At 34.9% G+C, this 15,476-nt stretch overlaps 1 protein-coding gene across 5 annotated transcripts in view; it reads left to right on the top strand.

Annotated features, from left to right (window-relative positions):
• Positions 1-15,476, top strand: part of LOC127069673 (serine/threonine-protein kinase 25) — a 96,161-nt gene that overhangs the window by 28,621 nt on the left and 52,064 nt on the right. For 2 of the 5 annotated variants that reach the window (XM_051006993.1, XM_051006984.1), the window contains exon 2: positions 5,420-5,756. The exons of the other annotated variants lie outside the window; for them this stretch is intronic. In XM_051006993.1, coding sequence (XP_050862950.1) covers positions 5,553-5,756 — 204 coding nt within the window. In that variant the 5' untranslated portion in view covers positions 5,420-5,552. The remainder of the gene's footprint in view (positions 1-5,419; positions 5,757-15,476) is intronic. 5 annotated transcript variants of the gene reach the window in all.

Raw genomic sequence — 15,476 nt, 5'->3', positions numbered from 1 at the left:
ATTCGCTTCTTCCTTCCCCCCTCCCTCCTCCCTTATGCTCCCATTCGACCACGACCACGACTTCGACCTCTTCTTCCTTTTACCTTTTTCCAAGATCCAGAATTCTTCGCACAAACTCGCTAAGTCATAGATTTCTCATAGAAGAAGAGGAAGAAGAAGAAGAAGGAAAAGAAGGGAAAGAAGAAGTTAAAATTCGGTTCTGGCTACGTTCCATAAATCGTGATTTATTCTTCGCTCGAGTAAAGAGTTACGTTAAGGGCACACAAGTGTGTCGACGATTTTTCTACGGATTTTATCTTCCGAATGTAGAACTTATCCTTTGGAACGTACAATATCGTATTATAGTAACCATTCTATCGTAACCGTTCTTTGAGTTTACAGATTCTTGATCCTTTATTTTTATTTGGTTGTTCGTTCGTTCGTTCGTTCGTTCGTTCGTTCGTTCGTTCGTTGTATTTTTTTTATTTTACGTATTCATATATTTAAAATTTCTCCTTACGAAACTTAAACAGTGTTATATATGTGTGTGTGTGTGTATATGTATAGATAGATAAGTAGATACATACATACGTTCTTACGTAGATGTATTTGAGATCTATTTAGAATCGTTTAACGTCATCGAACGAGGAGTAAGCGGATTAACTTCCGTGCGAACACGTGCCTACCAGAGTACCTATGTTCGTGATATGGACTATTTAGTATCGATCGTGAACGGTCCTCTTCAATTTGAATCTTCGTGTAAGCGGCTTCTCCTCGCCTTCGCATTAATATCTCTTTTATATTAGGATTAATTTAAATCGTATGATACGTGTAATTTTGTAAGACACGTCGGTGAGAAAGAAAAAGATAAAGAAATAGAGACTTGATCTTACTTGAAAAGAAATGTGTTCATATAGCATGTAAAATTATTCAGATCGTTGATATCAGAACGTTTCTCTTTAAAGTTACATATATAATATATAAATATATAAATATATATATATATTGATTTATTACATACGTGTCATGTATACATACTTCGGCAGGTGGCATACCTAATTAGACCCGTTTCTTGAACCTTCCTCGTTCACATAATCGAGCGAACACGCACTTGATTATTACTTATTAGCATAAAAACGACATCGATACATTTTCGATAATGAGAAAGACAATGTATTATAATTAATTAATTTTGAAACTCTTTCCATTTAGAAAATAATACGAAATGCGTGATTCATAACTAGCGATATATTCTATAGCGTCTTGTGGTTATGTTGATCGCAAAATTCACGTTAAATTAACGTTGGTGATGCACCTGTTCGTGCACGTAATGGTCGAGCGAACGTGGACGCTGTCAAATCACAACCGCTACGTGTCACGTGTGCGCCGTCGCTGAACACGCGCGCACCTCTATATTCGTGAGAAAGACGTGTATACGTGTTTTAATACATACATACATACATATATGTATATATATATACATACGTTGGATCTTCGTAGTGTTGCCGATCAATAACTTCGCTACGCGAGAGAGAGAATAACGATGCTTTAATCGCTCGTCTCCACTCGTCTCGATTGTACGCGGTACTCTATAATATTCGTCGTTATTTGAAAATTTAACACCCACGATCTATCCCCGTAACGAATTCGATCATCCTGATTTCTCTATTAAAATTTATGAATTTTCCAGTCGACTTTTCCACGCGAGCTAAATATATTTTTTTTTTCTTTAAAAAAAATTTTTTTCTTCTTTTTTACATCTCTAATAACAGTTCTTTCTTCTATCGTCGATATTCCCGCGGAAGATAAACGATCGTACATATTTTATTTTCCAAAAATTTCAAATCAGAGACTTCTCTCGACGCCCCCGTCGTATCTATTATCGATTCTGTCGAACGAACAGAAACATTTCTTTTCCTTTTTTTCATCAATCTATGATCACTATCGATTTGATAATAATCGAACTTTCAATTGAGATTTTTCACGATAAAATTTATAGAGAGAGAGAGATGAACGTATCGTGACGATGAATGGAACGAAAAACTATAATGTAATATTCTCTTTCGTTTCTGTATCGAACCGAGTAAATAAATAAGTAAGTAAATAATTAAATAAGTACGCTAGCTAGCTAGCTAGCTAGCCGGCTAGCTAGCCAGCTAGCTAGCGAGACGTACACTAACGAGACAAGAGTCTCGTCTCGTTGAACATAGAGCAAAGTTATGTAAATGGACACGTAACACTGGATGCATGTTCCAAGAGCAGGTGGAATATGACCCCCTGTTGTGCTTCAGGAGGAGAATACGTTGCTTATTGTCGACTGAACGAACGAACGAACGAACGAACGAACGAACGAACGAACGAACGAACGAACGAACGAAGAGTTAACGCTTTGTTTGTCGTCTCTTTTTCTTTATCTCTATCTTTCTTTATCCTTATCCTCCCCGACTTCTTTCTTTTATTTTTGCATCCATCTTTCTTTGTCCTCGACTTCGTCTCCTCCCTTCTTTACCAACCATCCCTCCCTCCCCTTTTCCTCCCACTGTCCCTCTTCGTTCTCTCTGATTCGTCGTCGCGAGTTACAACTGCAAAACGAGACGTTAGAGATGAAGCAAGAAGCGAGGTGTGCTCGTTGATGCTTGCGCAGGATCGGTTTCAAGGTGATGCTGTACAAGGACGAATGGAAAAGGACACGGATGCGTGAACATGATCGCTATAGCTCTCGATGAAATCTCGAGGACGTACATTCATACATGCATGCATGCATACATACATACATATATACATTTATATACATATATATATATTTTTTTCTCTCTTTCGCTTTTACCATTCGTTCTCGGTGAATTTCGATAATCGATGCGCTTCGAAATGCATTTTACATATGCACCGTTGTAAGAATTGAAGTGAAGTTTTATGAGTTCCGTTTATTCGAAAAAGGGGACCGTTCGTTCGTTCTTTCATTTCTTTCTACGGAAATGCGACTAATGGAATTGTGCGAAGAGTAATGGGGAACTAGAAAGGAAAAAGGGAATAGGGTGAGCTGGTTTAGTGTGATAGTTCTTAGAATAATGTTAGAGAACGGTAAAAGCAGAAACTTTAGTTGAATGAGATATATTCGACATATAGTAATCGTGTCCGTAGTTATAATACATAGTTACGTTTGTCCTTTGTCCATATAACTAGGAGAAACCTGTTCGAGCTTATTCCTTATTCGAAGAAAGTTTATACGCTTTGTTTTACGAACTAAATGTTCCTTTTAACGTATCGAATTCTTTATCATCGATAAAGTGTGACCTTCTTGTTCTCTTTCTCTCTCTTTCTTCTTTTACAAAACGTTCTTCATTTCTGTTTTCTTTCTTCTTTCATCTATTTATTTATTTACTTATTGTATCTCTTTCCTTTCATCGAAATTCGTCGAAATATTCAATGACTCCTTTGGAACGACCATCGTCGAATAATTGTTTTATTTTCTTTTTCTTTTTTGTCTTTTCGTTGTTTATATAAAGCACGTATAATTTCATGGAACGTAAATATATTCCGTAGGTTATATTATCGGAGGAATGAAAATATTGTTGGGAGTGACAAAGTCTTTTTGCGTACTCTCGATATATAAACAGATGTTATACGTTCTAACGTATGTATGTATGTATGTATGTATGTATGTATGTATGTATGTAGTAAGTAATGTTTACTGTTGCTAATTGAAACAGTCATTTGGAGTACATATGTATATCGATGTGTGGCATGGTCGACCTAGCTCGACCAAAGCATTCGTCTTATAGCTTCGTAGCGAGCAGGTGGAGTCCTGTGTGTCTGAAGCTCGAGCTAAGGTGGTTAGCCCGGAGGTAATAATTGCGGTTGGAATACACCGTCGTATAATCAAATTGGGTCATGTCTGATCCTACTTGCTACGAAGGCGATCGTTCGGACGAGCGATTATCGCGGTTTGCTGTTGCTAAACGTCTGCCTCGAAGACACCTTCATCCGATCTGGTAAAAGTAATCTTCTTGTTAAAGTAAATTATTTTCTTGTTTAGTATCGATCGGCGTTTTCTTTTCCATTCATCATGTTTTTCTTTTTTGTTATTTCGAAGAAAATATATTTAAAATTTGCTGCTGGATTAAAACTCTAAGAATTATTTGATCTTATACGATTGCGACGTTTTTATCGATCGTAATAAATACATGAACAATAATACGTTGGTATGGTTTATTCGATAGAAATTGTTATATATATAATTCGAGAAGAATATGTGTGTGTGTGTATATAAAAGTTGTTCGCGATATTTGTTCCATAGGACGTTTTCTATAGTTCGGTCGTCGCTCTGCAACACGCAATCGGTATCGCGTGCATAGAAGTGGGCTAATGCTGTGTCTATAGCAGTTGAAATCTAATGTCGTTTCGAGCAAGACAGAAAGAGAGAAATGAGAGAAGGTCGATGATACGTAGGTATATTCTCTAGGAACTGAAAAGCTTATATATATATATATATATATATATATATATATATATATATATTTTCGTATTACACATGTTCGTAAATATATGCATATGGATAGTATGTGTATGCACGTGTTACCATCTTCTTTCAGTGTTCTCAACCACGAGTACATATGTACGAGTACATATATATGGAGATAAGAGAAAGAGAAAAAGAGAGAGAGAAAGAGAAAGAGTAGGGATGAAAGAGGGAAAGAGACGACAACAACGAGGTGCCGCGGTTCGTAGCATGCGGACTATTTATAACAAATCAATACGAGCCGAGCGTTCGGTGCGTTCTTCACGTGTTCAGCATCGCACCTGCAAACGGTTCGTATATAACGGGCGTCCGTTTGGTATCAAAATTAAAAAGTCACGCGAATTGCAGCCTGCCATTGACTGCCGGCAATGCTTCCTCCTTCTCATTCTCTCTCTCTTTCTCTCTCTCTCTCTGTATTTCGCTCGTTTACTAATTTTCTCTCGTTCATTTTGCAAAGTGATGAATGTTCGCAACGTATGGTACAACGGTATTGCCACGGCAACGGATAGTTGATTACTATTTACGATAGGATAGTAGGTGCCATCCGGTCTTCTATAGCTTACAATATACCAGGATATAAACAGCTCCTCTTGAATAGCGATAATTTCCATCTCGTTTAAGTATTACTTAAAATGAACGTCTACGGTATATATATACATACATCCATACATACATACATACATACGAGATCTTAACGAGGGACCTCATTTTGTTATTACGTACATATGCATTTGATTTTGAAGAAGAGTAACGATCGAGATTGGTTAGAAAAGGATCGTCCGTTTCTCCACTCGAGAATCCAATTCTTCAACGTCTCCTCGAGACTTAACAGTAGAAGAAACTATTTCCATCCATTTCCCGATTATCCGCAAGACGAATAATGTGTTAACGATAACGACGAGTTCAATCGAACGATTTTAGATCGGCCGAATCGGGGTGAGCTCACATTATGTGGAAAATTGTGAATTAATTGTGTCACCGGCAAAGGGAACAAGCCCAAGGGAATTTATTCCGATCGATCGCAGCTCGCGTCTTCCTTCTGGAAATCGTCAAAATGTTCGCCGCTATGGTGCTGCATAAGCACAACAAACAAAACAATGGGAACAACTCGAATAATCATCATCATCATCATCAACAACAACATCATAATAATCATCACACTAGAAACAACAACACGTCTGGCACCAGTAACAATTTCAACAACAATCATATCAACAATAACGTCAGCAACGTCAACCAAGCGTTCGGTGCAAGAACGGTAAGTGTGATAGAGTTGTTTATTTATATAGAATTTATATTTTACGATATCGATATATATATATATATATATATATATATATATATATAATAAAAGATCGAATGGTTTCTTTGTTTAAAGTCGCCGTTCAACGCGCGAATCGTGCGAGCGCACACCTGTTGCTTCCTTTCCGGATCAAAATGCGTTCTATTAATTCGATGCTGTTCGTTCCCGTCTTCACCATTTCGATTAATGGAATCGTGCGTATCGAACAAACGAGAGCATCGTTTTTATTTATTTATTTATTTATTTATTTATTTATTTCTGTCTTTTTTTATTATTTTTTTTTGTAGATACGTTCATCGAACAAAAATGAAATTATTGGCGTTTAAAACGATCATTTAAAATTTCGTTTGATATATAATCTGCTAATCGAATTTAAGTAATATTTTGTGAATCATTACTCTATCGCGTTGTTATATTTATATGAATAAATCCGTATCGATTTTAATTCGTATATGTCTGGTTAACGAGCAAAAGAATATATAAATCAAAATTTATTACCACTAGCTTTCCCAAGAGAATCACTTACAGTATTTAAATTTTATAAGTGCGATGCGTAAGATAGGGTGTTAGATTTTGTACGTGAAAGTTGATAAAATACGTATCCCATCGTTCCATTGAATTTAGCAAATATAATATCTATACGTAATAAGCAAAGTACAGCGATATTCTATATACAATAATAGATAGAATCAAAATATAGGCTTACTTTATAGAAGAATAGATTGAAGTTTAAGATATTAGCACACTTCTATCCTGTTTCGAATAAAAATTCGTTTTACAAGTACTAGATACTTCTTTGTCCTTTTCCGTCAAAGATATACAATGTATATTATCTCGATTGAAATATTTTTACGTATTATTCAAAACTTTTGATCGTCTTAATTTAATAGGTATAATAATTAATAGACGTAAAGAAAGAAAGAAAGAAAGAAAGAAAGAAAGAAAGAAAGAAAGAAAGAAAAAAGATTTACTGTTCTTGACAGCAAACGCGAAAAAGTAACGTCGTTTGAATTTCAAAGAATTTTTATCGTCTGTGAGTGAGGGATGTACAGAGGAATAGAGTGGTGAAGAGAAGAAACGAGAGGAAAGGAGAGGAAAGGAAAGGAAGGAGGAGAGAAGAGAGGAGGAGGATTGAGTTCGTTGCTCCATTCGGCTCGACTAAAGCCTCGAAGAAAAGAAAATCTTTCCGCTCGAAGGGAAATAGCGTTTGCCGCTCGCGCAAAGGACGACCCCCATGAAGATGCGACGATTTCGCTGACACGACGCAGCCTCCCCTTTTCTCTATATACATATGTATATATATATATATATATATATATATATATATATATATATATGGATATATACCGGCAAACTCGAGTTCCACTTCGTTTCTTTCGTTCCGCCTTTCTGTGTTCTTTTACCCTTCAGCTCTTATCTCTTTTCGTTTTTCTTTGCTACCGCGTATTTCCTTTCCTTTTCTTCTTCTTTTTTTTCTCTTTTTCTTTTTCTTTCTTTTTTTTTTGTCTTCTTCCTTATAATATTTCCACTAAGAACGTAATACGCTCTCTTTGAATTATACGATTATGCATGTGTGCACGCGCCATTGTTAAAAAAAGAAACTCTCTGTGACGCTGCAATGCGATATTGTTTAATTTATTATTAATTCTTGATTTTCTTTTTCTTTTCTTTTTGTTTTTGTTTTTCTTTATCAACGAAACGATATTTATCGATATCATTTTAATTTTATTTCATTAATTTTATATAGATATATAATTATATACATTTCTTCGAGAACTGTAATGAGAACGAATTGATTTGTAAAAGAGATGATATTATTAAATAAAAAAAAAGAAGGAGAAAAAGAAAGAGAAAAAAAGAACACACGGAGAAACGAAGAAGCGAATGATTGAAACGATATCGATCGATCGAACAGGTTACTCAATAAATTCCGATTTGCGATATCTGTTCGTTAATTTATTCTTAAATACGTCGACGATATTACACGTTCTTTGTACCTTACTCTTATTTCCTTACACCTGTACAAATAATGATTATTCACATTGAAATTGATAGATCGCTTATCCTATCGAAACTTATCGCATTCCATCACTTTTTTTTTTCGTTTTTTTTTCTCTTCCTCTTAGCACGTGGAAATATCTGTCGATCGTTAAACCTACGTCATTTATTATCGATCTATTTGAAAATCACGATGCTGTCGAACTACATTATCGTTCTTTTTTTGCGATTCGTTTAAATTGGATTTTCTCCAATTTAAGTTGATAAAAACGTTCTTTCGTCGGTTCGATCTGCATATTGTTTGTTGCCAAACCGACGTACATTTTTTAAGCATCCCGACGAAGAAGAGGTGGAGGATTACGAATAACTTAATTGCATCTATTGGTAGACTATATATATATATCTCTTTCTCTTTCTCTCTATCTGTCTGTCCGTCTGTCTGTCCCTCCTTCCCTCCTTCCTTCTCCATCCCTTTCTTCCTTCTCCATTATAGGATCGAAACTCCAAGGGGTTCCATGTAAATGAAGCTGCGAGATTAAGCCCTTTGTGCTATTCGCTCTTCCTGATAACGAACGCGTTAAAGGACTCCCTCGAAACGCTATAAATTAACAACTAGATTAAACCGGCCATCGTTTCTGCGTTGTATTTCTCTCATCGTCGTTGAACGTCTCTCGTTATGTCGAATATACGATGATAAATCAACTAGTACGCGTGAATATAAACGATTTACCTTTTGTTTTCCATTTATTTCAATAGTACGTAAGTATATTTAGTTAAATATGTATGTATGTAGTTTCAACGTGAAGATCGATAAATTCTTATGCATCGAGTGTTCTTTCTTTCTTTCTTTCTTTCTTTATTTTTTTTTGTCTTTTTTTTTTTTTTTAATTTATTTATTATTTTCAAATAAAACGGTAGAAAAATTTATGGTACACGATCGATCTCCGATTTAACGAGACGTAAGTACTCCTATAAAAACGATGCTCCTTCAAAATACAACAACGAAATTAATTCCGACGTTCTTTGATTAAATCCGATTCCTATCTTCTTTGATTAAAACTACTTCCTTTCCTGTATTTCTCGAGGAAAGGGGACGATCTCTCGTGTTGTTTCCTTATGGTAACGAGAAGCAATCTCTCGAAACTGGATAAGGACAAAGAGACTACGATAAGTTCCGAGCACTTCCAGATGCCGATCCTATTAAAGAAGATCGAGCAATTTTTATCTTGGAAAGAAGGAGAGAGAGGGGGGGGGAGAAAGAGAAAAAGAGAAAGAAGTAACTCTCGTTTCGTACTCGTGCACGACGATATCACTTATACAGTTTGTAATTTTGAGATTGCTCGATTTTTAATATCTATTTTATTTATTTATTTGTTTATTTATTTTATTTGAATTCTTACATACTTATTTTATTTATTAAATACCTAGAACATCGTAGTTATTTAATTTTTTTTTTTTACGATTGCAGTTTGTCAAAAATCGATCCTTTTTGTCAATTTTTAAATGCCACTTTAAAAGTTTAAATTTCTTTTTTTTTTTTTTTTTTTTTAACGACTGCAGATCCTCAAAGATCGATACTTTTTGTCAATTTTTAAATGCCACTTTAAAGATTTAAATTCAAAATTAATTTAACATTGTATTTTTTTTCCACCTCTTCTGTTCTATCTTTCTCTTGTTTCTTTCTCTCTTTTTTTTTGTTTACTTTTCTTTATTCTTTTTTGATTACTCGTGACAATCGGGCATAAATTTAAATTACGTTTAAATCATTTCGTCCGTGGATCGACCAAAAATTTATTCTCTTTCGGTCGTCGCATTGTTTACGAGGTTTACTCTTCGTAATTCTATTTTGTGTTACCGAAGTTATGCTTGGACAATCAATGGTTAGAACCTGGCTGTAATCAGACCGATTATGTTGAACGCTCGTTTAACTCCGGCAATCGGGGAGATTAATGTTCGACAAATTGGTTGTCCGATCGCCTGACCATTCCGCTTTCGCAAACATCATGTGGCTTCGAAAACGTGGCCAGTTAGAGGGGACCGTTCATAAGAGAAAATCTCAACGCAAAATCAGTACCATTATTCGATCGATCGTCATTTATGAGAGAGAGAGAGAGAGAGAGAGAGAAACAGAAAGAAGAGAGAGAATGATCAGGGAATGAATGTGAATATTTGATCGTCGACACACTAAACAATTTTGAATGGTTCAGATATTTGTCATTTAAACGACATACCTGTATCCAAAAATTTGAGATCGATACAATACCAATACAATCGGATGAAAGGACATTTCAGTTGATACTAATGACTATCGTTCAATCGTTCACGTGTAAATTGAATTCGCATAGAAAAATGACTTCGAAAAGAAAGTAAATAATGTCGGATTATTCTATCCAGCCCTTACTAATGATCGAGACGTTGTCTGTTTCATCACGACGATATATAATCTTAACGATTTCTTCGGTTTTTCGTTTAAATGAAAATTAAATAAATATTAAATTTCTCTTGGAGTTTGTTCGAACGATAATCGAATGATTTTAGATTAATGTGATCTCGTGGAAATTACTTTCTTACCTTATCGGTTATCGACCTATCGAACTCCTCTCCTATTCCCCGTGAAACTGTTACTCAAGCTCGTTCACCTTTCTCGTTTCTGTATACCAGGTGTGCCAATAATTGAAAGGTAATAACGAATCAACTTTAGATAATATTCAATATATATATATATATATATATATATATATATATATATGTATATACACACACATATATGGGTGTATATATATACACATACATGCACATGTATGTATTATATATATAATATATATAATAATATATATAATAATTATTAATATATATAGTATATATATATATCTTTTCATATTTTTATTCTGTATAACAATATTTGGTGTGTGTATACATTTAATGTGTGTATGAGGGCAAATGAGTGAGTGAGTGAAAGAGAGAGAAAGAGAGAGAGAGAGAGAAGGAAAGAAAAGCATTTAATTACATCGAGCAAGGTGGCACTTGAGTGCAATCGAGTGAGCCGTCGGGAACGCGACGAAATGAGAAAGGAAAGAGGGTTCGATGTAACGGGATAAGTGCTACTGTTGTCAGCCGTTGTGCAATCGGTTGGCCGAGAAAGGTCGACGAATCGAACCGATCGTTGCTCCCTAATCCTACCGTGAAAATTCCGTGCGTGTCGTCGACACGACCATGCTTCCGAATGCCGTCGAAATCGTTAAAATCGTTTCTTCTTCTTCTTCTTCTTCTTCTTTTCCTTTATTTATTTACTTTCGTTCATTGTCCCTCCCTCTTCTTATCTCGAAAAGAACAACTTGATCCTTCTTCTATCCTCCATGAAAAATTTTCGTCGAAGTAAGTTTTATTTCGATCACGTACTACAATAAATCAACGAAGACAAACTCCGTTTGGATCTATTTATCCTTAGATCTCGTACATAGATATAGTCTTTCAATGCTATCGTACATATGTTTCGCGGTAAGTCAAAAAAATTACGAACGTCTATGGTATTCTATTATTTTCATGAGCTTTTTCTTTTCTTTTTTTTCTTTTTGTTCTTTTTTTTTTGTGTGTAATTAAAAATTTACCAATGATTCTTCGTTCTTGTTTTCTTAACAGTTGTAATCACTCGCTTAATTGATTTATTATTAATTTATGTGAGATGTTTCGTTGAAGACCTACAAGACTGACGAGATCTTTTCTCGTCGTGGGAAAAATTACGAGAACGTGGTCTTTTAGACGATATCTTAGGGATTATTGTTTCTGCGACGTTTAAAGATAAAATGTGAAACTAAGTAGATATCTCGGTCAGAGTCGGATCATTCAGCTGATAATTATTATCGCGATAGATATTAAACGCGATTGAAAAAAATTAATGATCTATTAAAGTACTACTTAGTTTGTATCTAATGCTAATAATATCGATATCGTATCTAACATGTATTTCGATCAAACGTATGAACATGATTTCGATAAAAAAAAAAAGAGAGAGAGAGAGAGAGAGAGAGAGAAAAGAAATATAAGTTTTACGCTATAGAAACGAGAGGATAGATTGAAAAGCGTCTCTCATTATTTTTTTCATTATATATTTACGTTTACGTTAGCGAAGTGTTATTTCTTGGTTAAAAAAGAAGGAGAAAATTTGTCATTTTATTTATCCGTATATCGTTAAATGACAGAAATTATATTATCTTAGCTTCGATAGTTTCTAACGTCAAAGTGGATCGTAGGATATACCATGTACGCTCATTTACTTCCAACATAAATACATACATATATACATAGAAAACGGTCCGTTTGTCAGCGTCTTTTATTTTTCACGAAGTCGTTAAAACGTCACGTACTCTTGGGAAAAACTAAGAGACAGAAACTGAGACAGAGAGAGTGAGAGAGAGAGAGAGAGAGAGAGAGAGAGAGACAGAGATAGACGGTAGAAGAGAACTTTGTGAACAGCATTCACTGTATAACTATGACAGTAACCGTGCATTGTTAGCTTATTCTATATTTCAGGCCTTTTATACGGCACTTATAAACATCCGGCGTTCGGCCGAAATGCTTCCCAAAGGAAAATCCTTTCAGACGTTAAGTTACATTTATTGCAACTTAGCGAGTATCGCCATGATAAAAACCCATAAAGACGTTAACTTATTCTTCTCATGAAATTTATTACACGAACGGATCTTTAAGATGAGGAATAATCGATTAGTTCTTAGCAAAGGAGGAATGTTTTCGTTTCGGCATCCTTTGGTCTCTCCCACCCTTCTCTCTAACTCATCACCATCCTCACTACTCTTTTCTACCAACCTCCTCCTCACCGATCCATTTCTCTTATCTATTGTTCTTGAACGCGTTCGTTAAAGTCGGCCTTAACGAATTAATTATACTTTTGAGAAACATTTAAATATTCGCTTTTTGCTTGAAAAACTCGTTGGCTGAGCAAAAATAATTAAAAAAAGAAAAAAATAATAATAATAATAATATTAACATGTTAATAATATTAATTAAAGTACGGGGAAAATAAATTAATTGCACTTGTTAAGTTTAAAAATATATAAAAGTTTGTAATTAATCGCAGAATGAGAGTAAATTTATGGTGTAGAAATTTGTAGAAATTTGTAGAAATTTTTGAAAAGTCAGAATGTTTTCTGATACGATAGATAGGACGATCGAAGAGTAATCAAAAATTAAAAAAGAGAAAGAGATGTCTCTTTTTTCCTCTCTTCCTCTCTCTCTCTCTCTCTCTCTTTATTCGAGGTCGATATACTCTCTAGGTAATTAGCCGTATTTGCAATGTCCGCTGTAGTTACACCGTTAAGTGCTTACATCGTTGGCCATTAATGCAGTCTGTGCTGACTTCCCCCTTTATATAGCAACAGGAAGCCCTTCTGGTATTAGAGTAACAACTACAAGTCACTAATAGTCGAGTAAAGGGCCAAGTAGTCGTCTAATGATAACGATGTAACGAGTTTGCCGATCACCTAGTAGACCTCATTCGTTTCCACTTAGTAAGAGTTTCTCGATATCAAGGAAAGCCACGATTAATCGGTGCCGGAGTTTGATTATCCTCGTAAAGTTAGAACGTACGTAGAAGTAGGAAAGGAGGATTAGCTAGGATTTCGGTTTTACGATCTATCGTCGTCGCGATTTAGTAAATTACTGACAAGTGTATCCAATGATCTTTCCTCGACCGATTCTCTCTCTCTCTCTCTCTCTCTCTCTCTCTCTCTCTCTCTCTCTCTCTCTTTCTCTCTATCTTTCTCTTTAATTCGGTAAATGATGGTTGTATAAAGATAAAATTATAGTCTTCGTAGAAGAAGAGGATTTCGGATATATATGTGCGTGTATGTATATATCTACAAAGTGGACCGACAACGTTGAACATCGTTTAATTCAAAAAATAAGGTTTTTGGGTCGAGGATAGACCCTATTGGACTCGTGCTTAAAAGCAAGGATTACGAGAATCCTGCAAGTGGATCCTTTTGATATCTCTCGAATAGAGATATTAACGCGAAATCTTTAAACTTTAACACGACTGCTGAAATCTACTAGATGAAAATTCTTTTTTCTTTCTTCCTTTATTTTTTTTTCGTTTCTTCTCTTTTTTTTCTTTTTTATCCAACTCGAACTGTTTTTACGGTGATAAACGAAAGGTAATATCGCTATTACCTACGTTCGTGCGTCACTAAGCACATTACCCATGAATTTCTTTTTCGTTACTTTCCTGGAAAGTTTAATATCAAGAGAGTGGTAGGTTACAAGGGTGTGACCAGATGCTAATAAAAGCGTATACTGATATATGTGCTTGTTTTGATCTTATGGGGGCTTGTTTCGATAAATGACGTGTGTATAACAATAGGATACATTCTCTTTCGTGAATGACTGCCAAGATATATGAATTTTTAACTTACGCTAAATAATTTCATACTTAACACTCTGATAAATATTACAAAGCAGCGAGCATTTTTCATAGTCGTTTCAACGATTAATAATTATCAATTAAATACGAGATGTTTCGTTAAGCAAATATTTTCAGTAGTAACAAACTCTGTTCGCGGGCAGTCCTAAAATTATATTTTAATCTTTCTATTTATTTATTTATTTATTTATTTATTTTTTCTTTCTTCCTACCAACTCCACGATCCTTTTGATATAATCGTAAAGATCATGTCGCTCGATTTCGAGACTCGTGAGATACTTTTAAGCGCTCAATATCGTTTTTATTATACGCAGCGTACCTTTCAAAGTAGCACCTCTTTCAAATTTTTATAAATTCCCTTTCATCTTTTTCGCGGTAGGGATAGGTCCACTTTCGAGTCTTTTCATTCGAGTCTATTAATCCTACTTACTTTAAAGCGATGTACCGAAGAATACTCGAGCTTGCTTTTTATTCAAGACATCGTATATAATGATCTCTTTCTCTTTCTCTCTATCTTTCACTATCCTTTTCTCGTTAATCTTTCTTTTGACAAAACATTTTTCAGAAAAGAACATCTCATTCGTTTTTCGAACGTCGTGTATCGATTTTCCATAATATAACGTCTGAAGAAGCGTCTTCGTGTATTCGTTCTTTCTTTCTTTCTTTTTTTATTTATTTATTTCTTTCCCTCTCTCTCTCTCTTTCTCTCCTTCGGATCAAGTCGGTTTTCACGTGCCCAGAAAATTCGAGTATTCCCACCGCACTGGAATTCCCATGAAGAGCCTTTTATCCTGTCTTGGCATCCTTTCTTTCTTACCCCTCGAAAATCGAGACTCGGTGATGGTAGTAGTCATGGTATCGAAGTTGGTGGTTCTCTGGTAAATGCAGAAATTGGCATGCTTCCTAAGACTCTCTTAACAACAAGAAGTAGAGTGAGTGGTATGGTAAGAGAATGGAAGAGGATGAGTTAAAACATGTCCATAGATAATCCTTCGATATTCCTTCGATCGATCGAACGTTATACTCTATTTATTAAAGATCAAATTGCATTTTGATGTATGTTATTTATTATATGTACGTATAAGCTATGCATATTCTTTTAAATTGTATTATATATATATATATATATATATACATTCATTCATATATACATACATACATATGTACATCGATAAGAGTGAATTTTCTATTGGCAAAAGCGACACAGATAAATCACGTTTTCACGAATTAGACCCTATCTA

The sequence above is a fragment of the Vespula vulgaris genome, chromosome 1, assembly GCF_905475345.1.
Source record: "Vespula vulgaris chromosome 1, iyVesVulg1.1, whole genome shotgun sequence".
Classification (NCBI taxonomy): Eukaryota; Metazoa; Arthropoda; class Insecta; order Hymenoptera; family Vespidae; genus Vespula; species Vespula vulgaris.
This window is presented reverse-complemented; position numbering and strand designations above follow the sequence as displayed.